General features: G+C 37.1%; 1 protein-coding gene across 2 annotated transcripts; it reads right to left on the reverse strand.

Annotated features, from left to right (window-relative positions):
- Positions 1-556: 556 nt before the first annotated feature.
- LOC133797551 (autophagy-related protein 2) lies at positions 557-12,548 on the reverse strand. Of its 2 annotated transcripts, none has more exons than XM_062235488.1 (15): positions 12,058-12,548; positions 10,542-11,605; positions 10,046-10,194; positions 9,414-9,589; positions 6,063-9,293; positions 5,862-5,974; positions 5,381-5,585; positions 5,167-5,280; positions 2,787-2,894; positions 2,558-2,690; positions 1,942-2,144; positions 1,377-1,573; positions 1,209-1,283; positions 1,010-1,113; positions 557-893 (listed from the first exon to the last, which is right to left on the reverse strand). In XM_062235488.1, the coding sequence occupies exons 1-13, from the start codon at positions 12,259-12,261 to the stop codon at positions 1,211-1,213; spliced, it is 5,970 nt and encodes a 1,989-aa protein (XP_062091472.1). In that variant the 5' UTR covers positions 12,262-12,548; the 3' UTR covers positions 557-893; positions 1,010-1,113; positions 1,209-1,210. The 2 variants fall into 2 exon arrangements, with proteins under 2 accessions (XP_062091472.1, XP_062091481.1); XM_062235497.1 differs by having other exon boundaries at positions 1,201-1,283.
- Between the last annotated feature and the right edge of the window lie 7,086 nt (positions 12,549-19,634).

Here is a 19,634-nt window from a genome sequence, read left to right on the forward strand (position 1 = left end):
AAATGTATATACTATGCTAACAAAGTTATATACTACCACTAAAATGTATATATCATGATACAAAATTATATACTACCATGTATAATAAAATAGAAATTAAATATTACAAAAAAAAAATTATATACCATACCACAAAAAACATATACACTAATTGGAAAATAATATACCAACAACCTATTAAAAACTTAAAAAATCAATATAACTTTAAAATAAAAACTAATTAAACAAAACTAATATACATATACCACTATATTAAAGTCATACAGTCCTAAATAAATTATAAAAAATGACAATTTAGGTAATCAACAGTGTAAAAAGATCATTTATCTACAATTTTAAAAATGATGACATTAGCTTCTTGATAGCTTTATTTTGGACCATTTCCTATAATTTCTCAAAAATAATAAAGACATGTTTGAGTGATGAATATCCGAAAAGTGGGCCAGTTTGCTTTTTTTTTTTTTCATACGAAGTATAATCTCAAATTCATGCCTCTATCTTGGCAAAAGCCTAAAATTATTGCTCTAAAGAAAAACAAACAAGAAGAACGCAAAACTTAAGAAATTACCATCACAGCACGGTTATTTTCCTTATCTTCCAGAAGAAGCACTTCTCATTAAACCAATGAACAAATCAAAAGCTATTTACAATGACAAAAAAACAATATACATTTTAAATTGAGGCCTTCAAATCAAAAGAATGGTCGTGGGAATATACAAATAATGCCAATCTGATACCTATACCTACAAGGCTCGTCAACCGTCAGTGTAATATAATATTATAAGAATTTTGATAAGCACCCTCTTATATCTACAATTTTGTACAAAGTTACTGTCTTGTTTCCACGGAAAAGAAACTCTTGAAAGCTCCACCACCATCCACCTACTGCACCTCTGCAACAAGCAGGAAATACATTAAAACAGAACCACACAGAATATCTCTTATTTTTCAGACTAAAATTCTTACAAACTATAGTAGTAGATTAAGAACTACAAACAGTTCTACTCACAGGATACGATTGATCCAACGAGTCAACAGATAGATCTCAGTAAGATCCCCATGTTTGGGATTGGGAAAAACAATACTTCTTTTGAGCACACGCATGTTCCCTGCCTATGGAAGATTACAACAAAAACGAATGAATATAATGCTTGTAGTGACCAAGACATACCCAAGTTAATTTTTGGCAAGTGATCTTACAACTATACCATCAATTTTGTTCCCATGGCTGAGTCGGTCCTAGATATTTCTCAATTGACTCTTTTTTACGCTCAGGATCAAGGCTGCACACATAAGACAGCATTGTTAAATTTTTTTTAGAGAATTTGAAATTCTAACAAACCTTTATAGAACAGAGAGAAAAATTCAAAACAAACCTATTCCTAAAGCCAAGAAAAGTATAATGTACAGCGCCTGCACATGCAGATGCTGGTGCTATAGCAGCTGCAGGAACTGCTCGAACAGCAGCTGCCAAAGCAGAGCCTGCGCCAGCTCCCCGCTGATACTTTTTTAAAGGGGTCCCAACTAAGGCAGAAGCAGATTTTTCCAGGCCAGTGCTTAGGCTCTCATAAGCCTGTAATAATGTAACATGTGTTTCAGAGAAGGAAAAAAAATTAGCAAAAAAGCAGACACATATTTCTTCTCAGCAGATGCTCTTTTTGACAATTTATTTCTGGATAACCCCATACCACAGGCTAAAGCCAATCAAAACGTGAATAATCAAGGTTTGTTAGGGGAAATGGAGATCTCTCCATCTAATAGCGATAATGGAGTACAATGGAACTCCTTATCCACCATCTGAATTATATAAGGACCTATACCTTGCCAGAAATAACCCCCTTATCTTGAAACACACAAATGTTTGTTACACGATACTGAGAGCAGTGACAAAAAAAAAAAGACTACACTCGGTATGGCAATCATGATGTGGAGAATACTCACCTGCTGAATTCCTTGTTGGGCATCTTTGGGCTGATTAGATCTGACATTTGCCTTCATTTTACTTGATATTGCCCTTGGTATGCTAGGATCACTGTTTGTAAGCCTGTATTCTGCTTGGAGCAAAATATCATGAGCCCCAGCTGCTAAATGTACTCCAAGTCCAACAGCTTCAACTGATATACTTCTAATAAATGCAGTAATACCTGGAAAAGAACTAGCTTCAATACTTGCAGGAGGATCCGTGAAATGATTATTTATAATATGTACAAGCCCTAGGACAATGTTGAACAGCCAATATAGATAACTCAAGTCATGTGAGTAGTTGTGGGTGGTTGAGTGCATATGAATGGTTCTGGTTCAAGTCCCTTTCAATGGATCTTTCTTTTTAAAATAATAACAATAAAGCCAAGGACCCATAACACAACCAATCAATAGGAAACTAAATATAAGTTAAACAACGCAGAGTAGACAATGTTGATCAATTCTAACATACACTTGTTTTTACTGTCAAAATGAATTTATATCAACTGATACATCTGCAAGAAAAGGCACATTTAATTTTGAATGTGTATGCTTTCACTAAAATGCATCACAAGTGTTGATCAAGTAAATTTACCTCTTTGTATCCCTTTAATTACTCTCTTATCCTTCCTGTAGCTCTCAACTGGCAAAGAGACCAGCTTTGCGGCACCAGCACCAAGAGCAACCACTGAACGGATTGGTTGAAGACCGCGAAATACTTTATGAATCTGCAATCAATACAACAATAAATAAATAAGAACCAACTCTAATGTTTTTGCAAGACTACCAAAATTATCAAGAGAAGTGATAAGTATGCCACTTACCTGATTTTGGGATATATCTTCCAACCACTCCCCTATGATTGTTTCACATACACTGCCCCAGCCATAGATACCAACGCCGTGAACATGTTTGAGCTGCAGCTCAACCCCCTGCATCAATTTGTAACACTTGTCATTATATTACTATAACATTCACAATCATTCAAAAATCGAGTGAATTCCAGTATCAAAACAGTAAAATCCATTCACAATCGCCATCATGAGAAAGAGGTTGACAGAAATATCAATTAATTTAGTTACTTCAAAAACCAATACATTGTCGTACAGAAGTCGTCAGTCACTAACTGTGTACTTAAGCCTTTATACTTATAGAACTTGTTAAGACATGAACCATGATCTATCTTTATATAAATATATATACACACATATTTATAAATGATGTAAAGAAATCAAACATGTCAGTGGAGAACCTTACAATATCAACACAAATAAGCAGTACTCAAAGACACTAATCCTTACAATGGTAACTACAGCCTGAATCATATCGAGTGTGACTTAAATTCTTACAAGTCAGAACAATATACTGGCTATTTCAACCATATGATATGAAACTTTATTGACAACATAATCATTAAAAAAAATAGAACATTCACCATGTGCGATTATGAAGAAAAAAAAATGGCACAAAAAAGAGCAGGGAACAAAAACATAAAGGAAAATGAGAGCAAGGATAAGTCCGGTTGGTAAACAACTTCAATATAAAGCAATTTGTAGCCCTTTTCTCTAACGAGACAAAACAAACTCTTCATGGCCTTACACCTTGAAAGTTGAAGTTTTGTTTATTTCCTATTTCTGAATAGGGGATTTTTCAACTGAAATCCCCATTCTTTACACTTTGCAATACTTAGGTCCCGAAAGTTGATTTTGTATCCGTTAGTCCCAACTTTTTCATATCGTATAAGTTATGTCCTTAAATGATATTTTTATTTCTTTTTTCCTTCAAAATAAATAAATAAATTATAAAAAATGGTAAATCAATCTTTAAAAAAAAATTGGACCACTAAATTTATGACAATACCAAACATGACATTGAAAAAAATATATTTTTATGACATTTTAAAAAATATTTAATAGTTTTACAAATTAAATTAATTTTTCATTAAAAAAAATTCTTACCTATATTTTCTTTAATATTAGTAATTGAACTATCACAAGATTATCAATATTTATCATATACATATTTATTTTTATTTTGTATATTTTTTCAATAATGTAACTTATAACTATATATATATATATGTACTAGTTAGTTTTATTTTAAAAATTTATTAAATATATTTATTAAGTTTTTATGATTTTCATATAAATTGTAAATAAATAAACGATATATATATATTAAAGAATGACATTAACATATAAAAAAAAAATTAAACACATACATTATTTATGATTTTTTCAAAGAAAAAAATATATGGTAACATTTTAGATCATTAACTACACTAATTAATGTATAAAATATTTATGATATTATTCAAATCACGCATTTATAATAGGAGAAGAAGCTTGTTTGAGAAGATAAATGCTATTTTAATTTCTTATAGTTACATGTTTTCTTTATAAATATAAATAATAAATTTTTTAATAAAAATTCAATTTATGTATTATATATTATTATAGTAATGATATTTTATAACATTTGAATTTATATTAATATAATTATTAAATATCTAGTATTGTATTAAATATTATTATAATACAAATATTTTATAATATTTGAATTTATATTAATATAATTAATAAATATCTATTTTTAATAACTTTTAAAGGTATATTCCGTTAAATATTTGTAATATTTCGTTAACGTTAACAAAAAAAATCGTTAAAACTAATAATTTCTATTATCTATACACTTCTTATATAGAAGATATGAATATACATACACAACTTTATATCCACTATTAAGTTAAAAAAAATGTATGAAATAAACAAGTATAAACATAATAAAAATTGATAATATCAAGATAATCGAGATAATATAGTTATTAATAATTAATTATAAAATAACAATGTAGGTAAGAATATTTTTTTTAATGAAACATTAATTTAGTTTATAAAAGTATTTTTTTCTTATGTCATATTTGTTATTGTCATAAATTAAATGACCATATATTTTAAGAATGATTCACCATTTATTTTGTATTTTAAAAGAAAAAAATACATAAAAATAACATTTAGGAACCTTAATGATACAAATTGAAAAGGTTGGGGATCTAACCCATACAAAATCAACTTTTTGGGATATGTGTTACAAAGTGTAAAAAATGAAAACTGCAGCTCAAAAAAAAAAGTCTTCTAAATAAGCAAACTTGATAAAGAAGGGGAAAAAAAAATGTGCACCTCAACCAACGAGCAAATAGTTTACCTTCCAGGGCACAAGATTAACAAGTTCCGCATAATTCCCACCCCTCAATGCAGCTAAATCAACACGGCAGGGACTATAGTCAACACGAACAAGAAGAGGCCATATATCAAAGCTCTGGAAAGAACAGAACAAAATGCAAAATAGACATTTATCATCATTAAAAAAATGAATGGAATTACAGAAAGGGAGGGTGTCAAAATCTAAATAAACTTGCCTGAAAATACGGAAGAAATGCCTCCTCAGCAATATTATGCTGTGCAAGATTGTAACTTTTCACTGTCAACAATTTTGAACTATCTGGATCTTGATGACAACATGACTGGTCAACTGATGAGCTTTTTGCCCCAAAAAAACTGATGAAGAAATCAAGTTGGGACTGATGAAGATGCAATAGCAGTGGAAGAAATGCTATGCGTAATCTGGAAGGCATATGACATACAAGTTAGGGAGTGATTAACATCGTTCCAACAAAATGTATCCCTCCATGCGAAATTAACAAGATAAGGACACCATCATCAATAGGTTCATAAATCATAATTACTGACAGAACCCTAAATACCATAGAACAATCCACACAAGAAATTAAACTTTCAACAAAAAACTATAGAACTGCTATGCTTGAGCATAATCATTTTTTACATTTAAAAAGGCCGAACAGATATAACGTAAAATTCAACTTAATAAACGGTCTTTACCGATACTCTTCAAGAGGTATTAGAGGATCTGGCCTGACAGCTTCCAAGTCCAGCTTAAATGCTTTTGAAGATGATTTCCGAGGATGATCCTTTGATTGATAATATCCTAATACCTTGAAATGCAAAAGGTAAAAATATTCTAAGTCTTCTGTAAAAGGAATGAATAAAGGTAAGATAATTATACAAAGAAAACTACTTTACCAGCTTCCAAGGAGCATCTCTACTCAAGTCATATAGGTGAATTTCTTGAACTGAAAGAGAGAGCTTAGAAACGTGTATTCCACCAACTGGAAAAATCTCATACTGAAATTCCATCCCCGAAAGTGAAAGCTCTATGCACACAGCTGTATCCCTGCCCCCATTATTTGTAGACTGCTGACCATTCTCTTTGCAATCTTTCCAGTCATAACCAGCAACCATTCTCCACCTAACATCAATGTTTTTAAGAAGTACACACCCCATAGCCTTCCTGAAACCATGGACTTCTGAACTGTCAATATGAGGAAACTTAGTTCCCTCAAATTTTTGAATGCTGCACTCACTTCTCAACTCTGAAATGTGGTCTTCTACAATTCTTAAGGAGGCATTTCCATACCATCCGCTATTTCCTATTCCCAAATCTCCACCATTACCATCACTAGAACTGCCTTTAGGAATCTTGCATGAAGGTCCACTGACAGATAATTCAGTAACTGGCTGTACTTCAGATGAACAATAGAGTTCAATGAACTCTGGAAAGTTACTTTCCTGTGAGGAAGAGGTTTCACTACTCTCAAATCCTACTACAGGCACCGACTCATCAAAATGCAAACCATGAGAGAAAAATTCAGGACCATCAATACAGGTGCCCAGTTCTCCAATAACATTCTCATCTACTGAAACAAAAATTTTTGATTCAGAAGAATCATACTGGCAAATTTGATTATCATCTATTTGAAAAGCATCATCACATATTTCATTCATTAACCCAACCAAACCAGGTTCACTCTTTACAGCCAGACTTGAAGAATTCATTTCAGAAGTCAATGGTAAAGAATCCTGAGTAGAGAATCCAGCAGCATGATTTAAATCTTCCCCATCTTGTTCTTGCTGAACTCTATTCCATCTATTCTGCAAATGCACGACTGACTCCTCCATGTCAGGGGCAAATAGTTGTTGAAGTTGAGCAGCCAAGCGAATCAAACTGGAAGTAGTGTCATGACAAGTTTCCATGTAAACATGAGATTTAGAACATTCTACCTCCCAAAAAAGGCCACTCTTACAGTTAGTTCTCAAAATTGCTTCAACCAGTGCCTCCCTAGCTACTTTAACATAGCCAGTCTTCTGAAGCCATTCTGCATTGTAAGTGCCACCAACATTCTCAGGTTCTGATACTACACGAATAAGTAGTCCAAGATCGTGAACACTAATTTTATATTCCTTTTCTATTGAATCAGCCAAAGTCAAATTTAAAAGATTCAAGGATGATGCAGCCAACAAGCAAGCAACATTTTCTTCACTCCTTTCTTGTTTTGCATTTGAAGAACTAGAATCTGTATCTAAAACTTCACTTTCGACAACCAAATTCTTTACATATGGCTCATAACTTAATCCAATGTCAACAAAGTTAAGAATAAAAGAGGATCCACTAGACACATCCAATTCCTCCTTTTGCATAAAATCATTAGTTGGCTTTTCATTGTCTGCAGAGGGAACACTGAAAAATGAGGAAATTGCATCCAACCAATCTAAACGACCCCCTGCTGCAATAAGTGTGGCACACCTGAGAGATATAGATGTAAAATCATGGAAACTTGCAGGATCCCACAGGTGTATTATATCAGAACCAGCCAACCTAGATGACAATGCATTTGACCCCCCTCCATCACCACGTTTCATTGTTGAGTTATTACATAAAATCAAAAGAAACTCTTGATTGGGAACACCTGTTATGGATCCCCACAATTTTCCTTCAGCATGTCCTAGCCAGAAAAATTTGGCACCTCTAATACCTCCAATATTTGAGACAGACAGCAATGCAAACTTCCGAATTTTTAGTCTTAAATGATGCCATGATCCAGGAAGTTCACTCTGAATTGAGCCTCTAATATTCTCCTTTACTTCTGGGCTAATCAAAATTTCTAAAGCACTGCAGTCCAGAAAAATAGATGTCTGAGAGACTGAAGATACATCCTTAACACTGATATTATCAGAAGCCAGGCACAACAACCCATTTACAATCTGATCCATAAGACCATATAAGGTTTCATATTGAAGTCTTCCCAACTTTATTGTAACAGCAGAAAGATGAATGTGTAGGAAAATTGTAGAACTCAATATCATCTCCTCTCGAGTTTGAACATTTAAATCTTCCATATCTTTTGCAGTAGAAAAAGAAGCAAATTCATTATCTTCTCGGACAGAATTATAACTTCTCTTTGAGTCCTCAAAAGTAGCCATGACTTTGGCTTTCTTTGCTATCCAAGGTCCAGTTACATTACCATCCTGCAAAATCATACTAACTGTTGAAAAACAACCTGGTCTGTTGGCAACAGACAAAATGTTCTGTCCATAAAATTTCCGCTGGTGTATGCTACCCAGGCCATTCACACTAGCACTATCCTTACTTGCAGGAGTGACCAGGAAAATGTCAAGATTGCTGATCTTCAAATGTATAGAATGAGTGGCAGTTGAAGAATAACTCTTCTGTGTAGCTGCATCTGAAGTTGGACCACTTTCCCGAACTAATCCACTACCACCGCTTGATGGTAGATGAAAATCAAGAGCAACAAATTGATCCCAGGAAGTAAAACCTTTAACATCTTTGTCACTCTTGAAAGGAAAACACAGGATCACCCTTGCCTTAGTCATCAATAAACTACCTTGTAAACTTTGGGTTGAGGATAACGTCCTGACACATGAGCTACTACCTCTTTCAACATCTCCAAGAGATGGTCCATCATTCCTATCAAAAGCTTTCAAAGAAAATCCATCTCGTTTCTCAACAGATTCAAAAATTTCTGTTAACAGTTCTGATAACATACTTATCAAGGAGAAGTCAACCCAGAAAACAAATGGAGACAATTCCACTTCAAAGGATGCTGCTGGTCTTACTCGATTTCCATCTTGTGAACTTAATTTCATAGTAAATTGACAATGAGTGACACCTGAAGTTGTAAGCAATGGAATTTTGACCACATTGTGTTTCTTTCCAAATCGAAAACCTTTAGCCATAGAACTGGTTAGCTCGTCTGAGTCCTCAGCCAATGAGGCAAGCAGGGGAAGAGCACCTTGAACATCTGCTTGCAATTGCCGAATATAAAGATTTTGGCTGCTAATATTTTCATTGGGTCCTTGCGTTCCCAAATCTAAGTCATCCCCTTTATGACCCAAGCAATTAGCAATCTCTATTGACTTCATAAATCCTTCATATCTTATTTCTTGAGGACATACCTGTTCACCTTATCAAATATTTTTAGTTAGTGTAGTGGGATATCAAGCCGACCAAATAAGTTATTAGATGATGTCAAAAGTAAATGAGAGGAAATAATAAACTACCCTGTCAGTCATTACCTGCATACTGAGAAGGATGTCTCTGCATTCTGCACCCAAGTAAGGAATATATGAGTCAGCATTTATCTGATCACCCTTAGAACGAAAGATAACTTTCTGGTCCTCATCTTGGAAGGACAAGAAAACTGAAACTCCAGCAAAATTTGCCTTGAGATTGGTTTCAATATGCTGTTGTTCTGTAAATAAATAAAAAATTGTGTTTCAGTGGAAAAAGCTTCTTTCACAGAAAAACAACTTAATGGTTTCAACTTTCAAGATTCCTGTGCATGTAATAAAGAGTCAATACAAAGTTAAACATATGAAAGATGTTTACAATGAATTACCTCGGACTTTAAAATTAAAATGTCCCTATCCAGCAGAGTCAGCAGTTATTACATTCTGAACTTAACTTTTGTTTTTCTTTTCAAAGGAAAAAATAATTGAAAGTTTAATGTAAAACATCCAGCTTTTAAGAATGGAGCAAACAAATTAAATTTAATTTCTCTATTGTAAGATTCTATACAGTCCTATTTCTTCCCCTCTTCACCAATCCCCACAAACAACAATTGATATAACTTTGAAAGCTAAAAAGCTGAAAGTTCAAAGATGCAGTTTATAGAACTATTCTGACATTCAAATGCAAATGCAAATACCAGATGGAATATGCAAGGATCCAGAAGCAAGGCTTGAGGCAGCAGTAATAGCACTGAAAACAGAACATGTCCAGTTCCACATCCCACTGTTCCCTAATGCCGACTGAGAACTTCTTATCCCATCAAAGCACTCAAAAAATTGGTCCACACTGCACAAAGATGAGAAGAGTTGCTCACTCTTGAAACATAAGATAGAAATATATTTACATTTGTTAAGCTAGCAACTCCTAAAAGTGGCAAACTAAGAACCATACAATGTCAACAAGCCAATTCTAAAAGAAAGAAAGACTTTAATCATTTAGAACTCCTTCTTTTCTTATTCTCCTTTTTATTTATTTAATGGCCTGGAGTTTGGGGGACAGAATGCGGAGGTTTAATAATAAATAATTCGTATAAATGTTAAGGTACTTGCAAAGGGTTTCACTAGAATGTCTCCAGGCTGCAATATTGATCTAAAGATGAACAGGTGAAGTTAACAGCACAAAATAATACCCACCTTGCCCCAAAATCAAGCTCTTCCTCAATACCAACATTTTTATTATGAATGGTCGATAAAGGTACCCAATCTGATATAAGATGCAGCCCAGATTGCAGAGTCTCATCATACAAATCTTGCACTGTCAAAGAAGATAATTTATTGGAGGAACCACCACAAACTGGAATTGTCTTGCTTGTAGAAATTGCAACTGAAGCAGGTTGAGGTGAGATACTGTAAGGTGCGGAAATATGGTGATAAGAATCTGCTGCCTTGTAAAGCATGCAATCATTGCTGTCCTTCTCAAAATTCCTAAAAGCTTCCACCGAGTGTAATACCCACTTAATTGTGCTGGGCTGAAACTGCAATTCTATAGGGTCAAATGAAACATCAGAGTCCACCCTGCGGATATCTAAAGACCCATTTTTCCAAGGTATACTTAGTTTTAAGTTCCCTGAAAATCCACCTCCTTTCCCTGTCATGATTGGAGTTCTGATACTTGATGATAAACATGGAACACATGATTCATTGTCACCATCATCCAATTGAAGAAGTTCAAGTATTGCTCCTTGAAACTTCACATAATTTGTCAATCGACTCATCCCAAAGAAGCTCTCACTTTCTGCTTCGTCTTTTTTATTAGCATCGTCTGAAAGACAGGTTCCACATTCTACTTTCGAAATCCGCAGTACCAAAGTTTTATGAGAACCTAAACTATTTCCATCCTTCTCAAGACAAGGATCAAACGCTATTATCAACTTGTTTATCTTTACATTGAAACTTGTAAGGAACAATTTAACAAACTTTGCAATCGTCTTAACACCTTCATGTACATCTCCAGAGGTAGACTTTGAAGCACTGTCCATCATGTCCTGATCAAGCCTGCCCAAGTCTTGGTGAAGCAGTTCATCCCGACTGGAGTGGTGAGTTTCAGCTACAGCAGGTGAGTAATACTCTTTGCTGGGAACAAGCACAAGCTCAAGTTCATCCACCTCAACGGTGCAACCTTCACCTCTCCAAGGCATGTTTACCAACAGAGATCCGATTGATCCTTCTTTAATTATTAATGATGCTACTGCACCAAGCTGAAAAAACAGAGACAGAGAGGTTACAATAAATACTGATTGTGATTGTGATTGTGGTGTCAAACGTTGAATAAAATAGCAAAATTGAACTAGCCCTCTTGCTTAAGCTTTCTCCCAGGTAATTCATCACCAGTTAAGCTCATGAAGAGGAAGAGCCGCAAGGTGGAATTCAAAACAGAGAAAAATCGACACGAATATGAAGAAAACCAAAACTCACATTATCCATAATATTGAACAAATGAAACCACGTACACTACTCCACACTCAAGCATACCCCTTCAGCCAATTAAACATGTAAAACACAAAAAACAGATTTAAGAACACAATACTCGACATTTAACTTCCTCCCTTACTTCCTTCTGAACCAAATTTCAGCTAAGCTAATTCCAAAATCTATCACATTTTCCACTCAAGTACACAAGATAATATACATAAAAACAGTAGTGTGGTACCTTCTTATTGAGATAATCGACATTAAGGGCGAGATCGTTAAGCTGAATTGTGCCCCTTGTAAGCTGAACATCGAGCTGGTCGATATCAATGTCGCCCAACAAAAACTGACCCAATTTCTTCTTCAACACGAACTTGCAAACCCTTCTAACGGCCCACCGCGAGAACATCGCCTCGGCCGACTTCGCGATGTTCCACGGAAACATGGCCGTCCGATACGTTGGAACAGTGACGACAATCAATCAATCTCAAATGCCCAAAATCTATAAACACCAAATTTAGGGTTTTGAGCGGTCAAAAGAAGAAGAAATAATTATGGTGATAGCAGAGACGATACGTTTCGAAGCGAGGTTGAACAACCTCCATCAACAAGTAAAAGAGAAATGACAGAATTGGGATTGAGATACGATGATGAATGAAAAATTGAAAATTAACCTTTTTCTCTATATGCTTTTCTGGTTTGGGTTGGCGTGTTTGTCCCTCCCGGGCTTTTTTTTTTATTTTTTTTTATTTTTTATATATAGTGCGAAAAAAAAAATGATTAGTGAGAAGACTGACCTGATAACAAACACAAACATAACAATACAAATTATAGGATCTGACAAAGAGGAGATTTTATAAAACGAAGTTCAAGATAAGAATCAATTTTCGAATTTAAATTATTAATAATAACGAAATGGTTATAATTTGTATTGTGAATTTTATTTTATTTTATAATAACTTGCTTGTACCATGCGAATTAGGGGTGTGCACGGTGTGATTTGGACAGGTGTAAACACTTTTTAATACACCACGTCACAAGTACAATGTAGTAGTTAGAACATATTGTACGGTGTGATTTCATTGTACCCAACCGACCAAACCAAACCATTTTTTACGGTGTGGTTTTGGTGGTTTTCTACGGTGTAAGTGTGTTAAAAAATATGTGTGAGATAGAGAGGTGATAGGAAGGAGGCACAAATGAGATGAGAGAGGAAGGAGTTGCTATCGTGTATGATGTGTTAGAGAATAAGGTTATACCCTAATTTAAGTAAACTCCTAATTTAAGTGAGTTCCTAGTTTTAGATTGAGTTACTAAAAAATAGTATATATGTAAAGTTTAAATTTTTTTTAACATATTTGTAAGTATACGGTGTGGTGTGGTGCAAACCAAAATTTCACACTGCAAAACCGTGCACCACACCATGCGGTTTAGCTAAGATACAAACCATACCGAACTATTCCACTTATGACACCGTGGTTTGCGGTGTAGTGTGGTGTCGTGTGGTCGGTCGCCGCGGTTTGTCGGTTTAGATGCTCACCCCTAATACGAATAGTCATTTTAATTTTAAATATTTTTTCGTTGATATTTTATTTTTATTTGTTGAATGCTTGATTAGTTTAGGATTTGAAAATGATTTTATAAATTTAAATTTACTAAACAAAAAAAAGTAACTTTCTGTCTTTTTTTTTTTGTTCTAAAAAAAATTGGTTAATCATCTATATCATGAAAACTTAGAGGGTGTTATACTCCATCATTTAAAATACCTCATCAAAATACACTTTTTTCTATTTTACCTCTATATTTTACATTATACCATACATCAGCTTCTCTATATATTTCTCTATATCATTTAAATATAATATCTTTAAACATATTTTATTACTTAAAATAAAATAAAATAAAATAATTAAAAAATAAATAATAAATAATAAATATATACTAAACGGAGAGAGAAAGCTTATAAAGAAAAATAATAATATTAAAATATTATATAAAGGATATGTAAATGTTATGTAAATGTAGATATGGATTAATTGAAGTTTGTGCATAGCTATTATAAATATATGTATAAAGAAGCTGATGGAATATGTTTTTATGAGTTTTAGCTAAATATTATAGAGAAAGTGTATACAAAATATATCACCAAAACATACATTTTTATAATTTACCTCAAACTCTTACATTATATCATACATCTGCTTCTCTATTTTTTCTCTATATCATTTATATATTATATTTTTTAAAATATTTTATTCATTTTAATAAATAAAATAATTAAATATAATAGTATCATACTCATATATATGTATATATATATATACAAAGTTTATAAAAAAAAATAATAAAATATTTATAGCTTGATGAATAATGTTTCACTACCTATAGAGAAATACTATTCATTTAGGTAAAAAAAATTTAACTTTACATCACCCATTGGAATACTACTTAACCATTTTTTCTCTATATTATAAAGAATAACACATTTTAGCTCATCCATTGGGAGTGCTCTTAGGGTGCGTTTAGAAAGTCGTCCTCTAATTCGAATTGGGTGTAATTCAAAGTATTTATTCAATTTGACATGTTTGTCTCACCATGTAATTACACAATAATTATATAATTTAAGATAATTGAGGGGTCTCAATTACACTCTCCAATTCTCATAGTCCCATAAGAATTTGGTGTAACTATACTGTGCAATTACTAATTACTATCAATTTTAACTAGTATTTATTACATAATATTATTTTTCTGTGTAATTACTAACTTTTTTGTCAAGCATGACAATATGAATTCATAAATAATTATCACTTGATATCTAAACACACCTTGTATTTTAAAATATACTGTAATTACTCACATATGTAATTACTATCCTAGTAATTACACGACCTAGTAATTATATTGTTGCTTCCAAACACACTCTTAAGAAAGAATAGTTTCAGCCTTCATTGATTTAATTACAAAAATATCCTCCATCAAAAATCATTCAACCTCCACCTGTCATATTACAAAATGGGTCTTTCATCTTCTCTAATATCTTACCATGACTAATATTTTAATTTTATATGTGTCTCATTTCCAATACCCAATTCATGGCGCACCTTATGGGTGTTCATCGATTCACGTCCAATATTTTTAGGCTTATTTGATCAATTTCAATTGTAAATTAAATGTTAACTGATCCAATCCAATTAACTTAATCCAAATGATTCACTCCAATTATCCATTGTGTTATCCATAAAATTAGCATTGGTGACGTGGCAAGTGATCCCTGGACACGTGGCTGACACCTGGAAACATTCTGCTAGAGTATCGACCAGAGGATACGTTAGAAGTAGTGCAAGCCAATCTTACCTGCGACCAGTCTGGTCGATAGTTCTGCGTACAAGGCAACATTAATGGGAAGATCTTTATGAAATCCGAATTTATCTCACACAATCTCCTGAGTATCCGATTATTCAGGAAAGAATATCTATAACAATCTTTTGTAATCCCCCTTTGAGCCTATAAATAGCGAGGGATAGCTCAAGGGAGATGACTTTTGGTTTTTGAATCGTGAAAGATTATAGTTATTATCCTAGGAATACTGTATTGTTCTTGAGAAAGTGGTGAAACTCATTGAACCCTAGTTCTTTGATCACTCTTCTGGTTTTTATATCAATATCATTCTAAGTGGACGTAGGTCATTACCAAATCCTGGGGCCGAACCACTATAAAATACTGCGTCTTATTTACTTTTGTCATTACGTTCTTCTCATCTCTTTCATTCATATCAAGCATATTCTGACTCCGTGTCAGTTGGCCAAATCTTGGGTCAACATTCTGGTGCTTTCATTGAGAGCTTGATTTATCATTGCTGAGAATACTAATGGCGAAAGCTGGAAAGAAAACTGGGCAAGCGGCCGCCGCTGCACCGTCGAACCCGCCACCTCCTCCTCCTCCTGCAAGCATGGCAGAGGATGAGCCACAACTGGATTTTGAGGAGGAGGAAATGGATGATGCAACGTTGAAGAGTACCCTGGGCGCGTTGCAGGAAGAGCTGGCTATTCTGAAGGCTAGTCAGGAGACTGCCGCTGAAGTTATGGCATGGCAGCGGCAGGAGATTGAACGGCAGCGCGCGAAATTGAGCGAAAGGCAGGCGGAGGTGGACCGCCGCCAGAATGAAGCCATGGCAGCCCTTGAGGCAGCCTTGTTGTTGGCTAGAAATCAGGCTGCACCTGCCTCGCAGCCTGACCCACCTGTGAATGGGCCACCTCAGAGGGGTCCTAATCCGAGCCCACCGATCCAGCCTTCGAGTCCACAAAGACCCGAACAGCCTCAGATGCCCCATGGCGATGTCCCACTGGAGCCTGAGGTACAGCCACCGTCCCAAGCTGCTCGGGGTAACCCCCCGCAACGGAGGCAGAATAGGGTCGAGCATCAGCCTCGCAGCCCTAGACGCCGTAGGGATGATGGGCCGAACCTACCGAACAGAGGTCACTACCCTCCTGGCCACAGGAGGGACTCAGAGTTAGGCTCTACAGTCCGGGGTCCCCCACGGCACGATGATGCACGAGGACACCACGACCAGCGCAGGCCACCCTCTAACGCTTGGGATGGTTCAGCCAGAAACAGACATCGGGGGAACAGTCGATCTCACCGTAGCCAGTCGAGGTTTAGAGATGGCCACGGGTACAACGAGGCCGACTCAGGCAAAGGAAATGCCGGTGGAAGGAGTGAAGAAAGAGGTAAAGGCAGGAGCCAGGTACCTCAAGATGACCAACCAAATAGACAGGATGCTGGGGGGCAACCCAGACAAAATAATGTCTTCGATCGGCTCGGTGGTAGCGAGCAGCGGAGAAGAGAAGAGGACATGAGAGATGTACTCAATGATTGCCGTGAGAGGCACGGCGAGAACATCCTCCGGCAACAGAGGCCACATCGATTCCTACCGCAGTGCAGGCCCAGATAGACGCACTCAACCAGGCTGTGCAGCAGCTGGTCGGAGGAACGACTTCTTACATCGACCACGATAGGAGAAAAGGCACTCCTTTCGTACAAAGGATAGCTAACGCCGAAACTCCCAGAAAATTCAAGATGCCTACGCTTCCAAACTTTGCCGGGTATGGAGACCCAGTCTCGCATGTCAATAAGTTTGAGATTCAGATGGACATTCAGAAAGTGTCCGAAGACGCTCGGTGCAGGATCTTCCCTGCAACACTTTCTGAAGCTGCGCAGGAGTGGTTCTTCAAGTTCCCTCCCGCGAGCATTGTTTCTTGGGAAATGTTCATACGGGAGATCTATGGACAATTCTATCCTGGTCGTGTGCACCCAACCGAAGCAAACCAGCTAGTCGAAATTCGCCAGCAGGACGGGGAGTCAGTGAAGGATTATGTCCAGCGCTTTATGCGAGCGGCAGCTGGAGCAAAAACAGTAGGAGACGAAGGCAAGATGATGGCCATTACCGCAGGGGTTAAACGTTGCTCTCCCCTCTGGAAAAGTCTCCGAAAAGAAGGAGTGAGAACCACCCAAGAATTCTTAGACCGAGCTGACCGCTACATCAAGCTCGAAGAAGCCATTGCTGATGATGGAAAACCCTCGAACAAGGGTAAGAAGGCTGCCGAACCTGCCAAAGCCGCCAACGGTTCCAAACCTAATGGCAACGGCAACGGCAACGGTAATGGCAAGAATGGTGGAAAACGGCCGTATAACGAGCCTTCCACCTCTGACAACAAACGAGCTAAGGGTAATCGTTATGAGCCTCGGTTCACTAACTACACTGCCCTCGTTGAGTCTCAGGGAGAGGTTTACCAGGACACAAGCTCCAGTGTGCCTTACAAGAAACCTGGACCCATTCGAAAGGACATTTCGAAAAGAGACACTACCAAGTTCTGTCGTTACCATAACGACTACGGACATGACACTAATGAATGCAACCAGTTAAAAGACGAAATCGAGTTCCTTATTAGACAAGAACACTTGAGAAGATACGTACGGGCCTCGGGAAATTCCCAACGAGAAGCTCCGGGTGGCAACGAGCAAGCGTCTACACGCCAACGTTCGCCACCATTACAGCCTGCCCCCGTGGCTGGAACACTCTTAACCATCTGTGGAGGCCCGCACCTCGCGGGAAATAGCGGAAAGGCCAGAGAACGATATGCTCGGACTCTGCGCCACGACCAGGACATCGAGATGATGACTGTGGAGGACCGTGCACCAAAAAAGGCTCGGTCAGAGGAAGGTGAGATAACCTTCTCTGATGGCGATGCCCAACACGTCCGGTTCCCACATTCCAATCCGCTGGTCGTGGACATCTAGATGGCCAATATGATGGTGAAGAGGGTACTGGTCAATACAAGAAGTTCAGTGAACATCCTCTATAAGTCAACACTGGAACGCATGAAATTGTCCGTAAAGGACTTGGAGCCCTGCAATCAAACGATATACGGCTTCTCTGGAGAAGGACTCGCCCCAGTCGGAATGATCAAACTCCCAGTAATGACGGGTACAGCGCCTACAACAAGGACATTACTCGCCACTTTTGTAGTGGTCGATTGTCCTTCGGCGTACAACGCCGTTATTGGAAGGCCCATACTGGTTGATCTACTGGCCGTCATCTCTATGTGGCACCTAGCCATGAAGTTCCCAACAGACACGGGGGTAGGACGCGTTTTAGGAAACCAAAGGGAAGCCAGGGAGTGCTACAACGCCTCGATCACAAAGGCGAAAAGTGGAACGTCAAGGAGCACTACCCCAGATAGGTTGCAGATGGCAGTTGATACGCAAGCCCAATCGGGTGGTGAAGTCACCAAATAGGGTGTTGCCCAAAGTGAGGATGGAGATTTGGATCCTTGCTTTGGGGATTTTGAAGAAAATGTTGGACCCGTCGAGGACCTGGAGGAGGTCCAACTCGACAAAGAAGACCCAACCAGAGTCATAAAGGTTGGGAAAAATTTAGAGCTTACCACGAAGCACGCACTGGTGGAATTCTTGCGAAAAAACCAGGAGGTTTTCGCCTGGTCGCATAAAGACATGGTTGGGATAGATCCTGCAGTAATCAGACATGTCCTGAATATAGACAAGACCTTTCCACCAATGCAACAAAAAAGGAGGCTGCTCGATAAAGATAGATCACGAGCCTTAAAAGAAGAAATCGAAAGGTTAAAGGAGAACGGGTTCATACGGGTGGCTTTTTATCTGTCGTGGGTCTCCAATCCGGTGCTGGTCCCCAAACCTAACGGCAAGTGGCGGACCTGTGTGGATTTTACAGACCTCAATAAAGCCTGCCCAAAGGACTGCTTTCCACTCCCAAGGATCGACCAGCTGGTCGATGCTACTGCAGGGCATGAGATCCTCTCATTCATGGATGCATATTCAGGCTATAACCAGATTAGCATGCATCCCCCTGATGAGGATCACACCAGCTTTCGGACCGATACGGGCTTGTATTGCTACAGAGTAATGCCCTTCGGACTGAAAAACGCAGGTGCGACTTACCAACGGCTAGTCAACCACATGTTCAAAGAACAAATCGGTGTAAACATGGAGGTATATGTGGATGACATGCTGGTAAAGTCTAAGAAGGCAGAAGGGCATGTGAGGGATTTACAGGAGTGCTTTGACGTGTTAAACAGGTACCAAATGAAATTGAATCCCCTCAAGTGTTCCTTCGGAGTCAGATCAGGGAAGTTTTTAGGGTTTATTGTAAATTCAAGAGGAATCGAGGCCAACCCCGACAAGATAAAAGCCCTGATCGACATGAAGTTGCCAGAAAGGATCAAAGATGTACAAAGTTTAACCGGGAGGATCGCAGCCCTAAGTAGATTCATTTCGAAA

Source organism: Humulus lupulus, chromosome 1 (genome assembly GCF_963169125.1).
Source record: "Humulus lupulus chromosome 1, drHumLupu1.1, whole genome shotgun sequence".
Taxonomy (NCBI): Eukaryota; Viridiplantae; Streptophyta; class Magnoliopsida; order Rosales; family Cannabaceae; genus Humulus; species Humulus lupulus.

Excerpts from the sequence above, each read along its gene's own strand:
- LOC133797551 (XM_062235488.1), bottom strand. The coding sequence starts at position 12,261 with ATGTTTCCGTGGAACATCGCGAAGTCGGCCGAGGCGATGTTCTCGCGG. Across the intron at positions 5,281-5,380 it reads CATTTCTTCCGTATTTTCAG|AGCTTTGATATATGGCCTCT; the intron begins GCAAGTTTATTT and ends TGTTCTTTCCAG. Across the intron at positions 1,574-1,941 it reads CCCAACAAGGAATTCAGCAG|GCTTATGAGAGCCTAAGCAC; the intron begins GTGAGTATTCTC and ends ACATTATTACAG.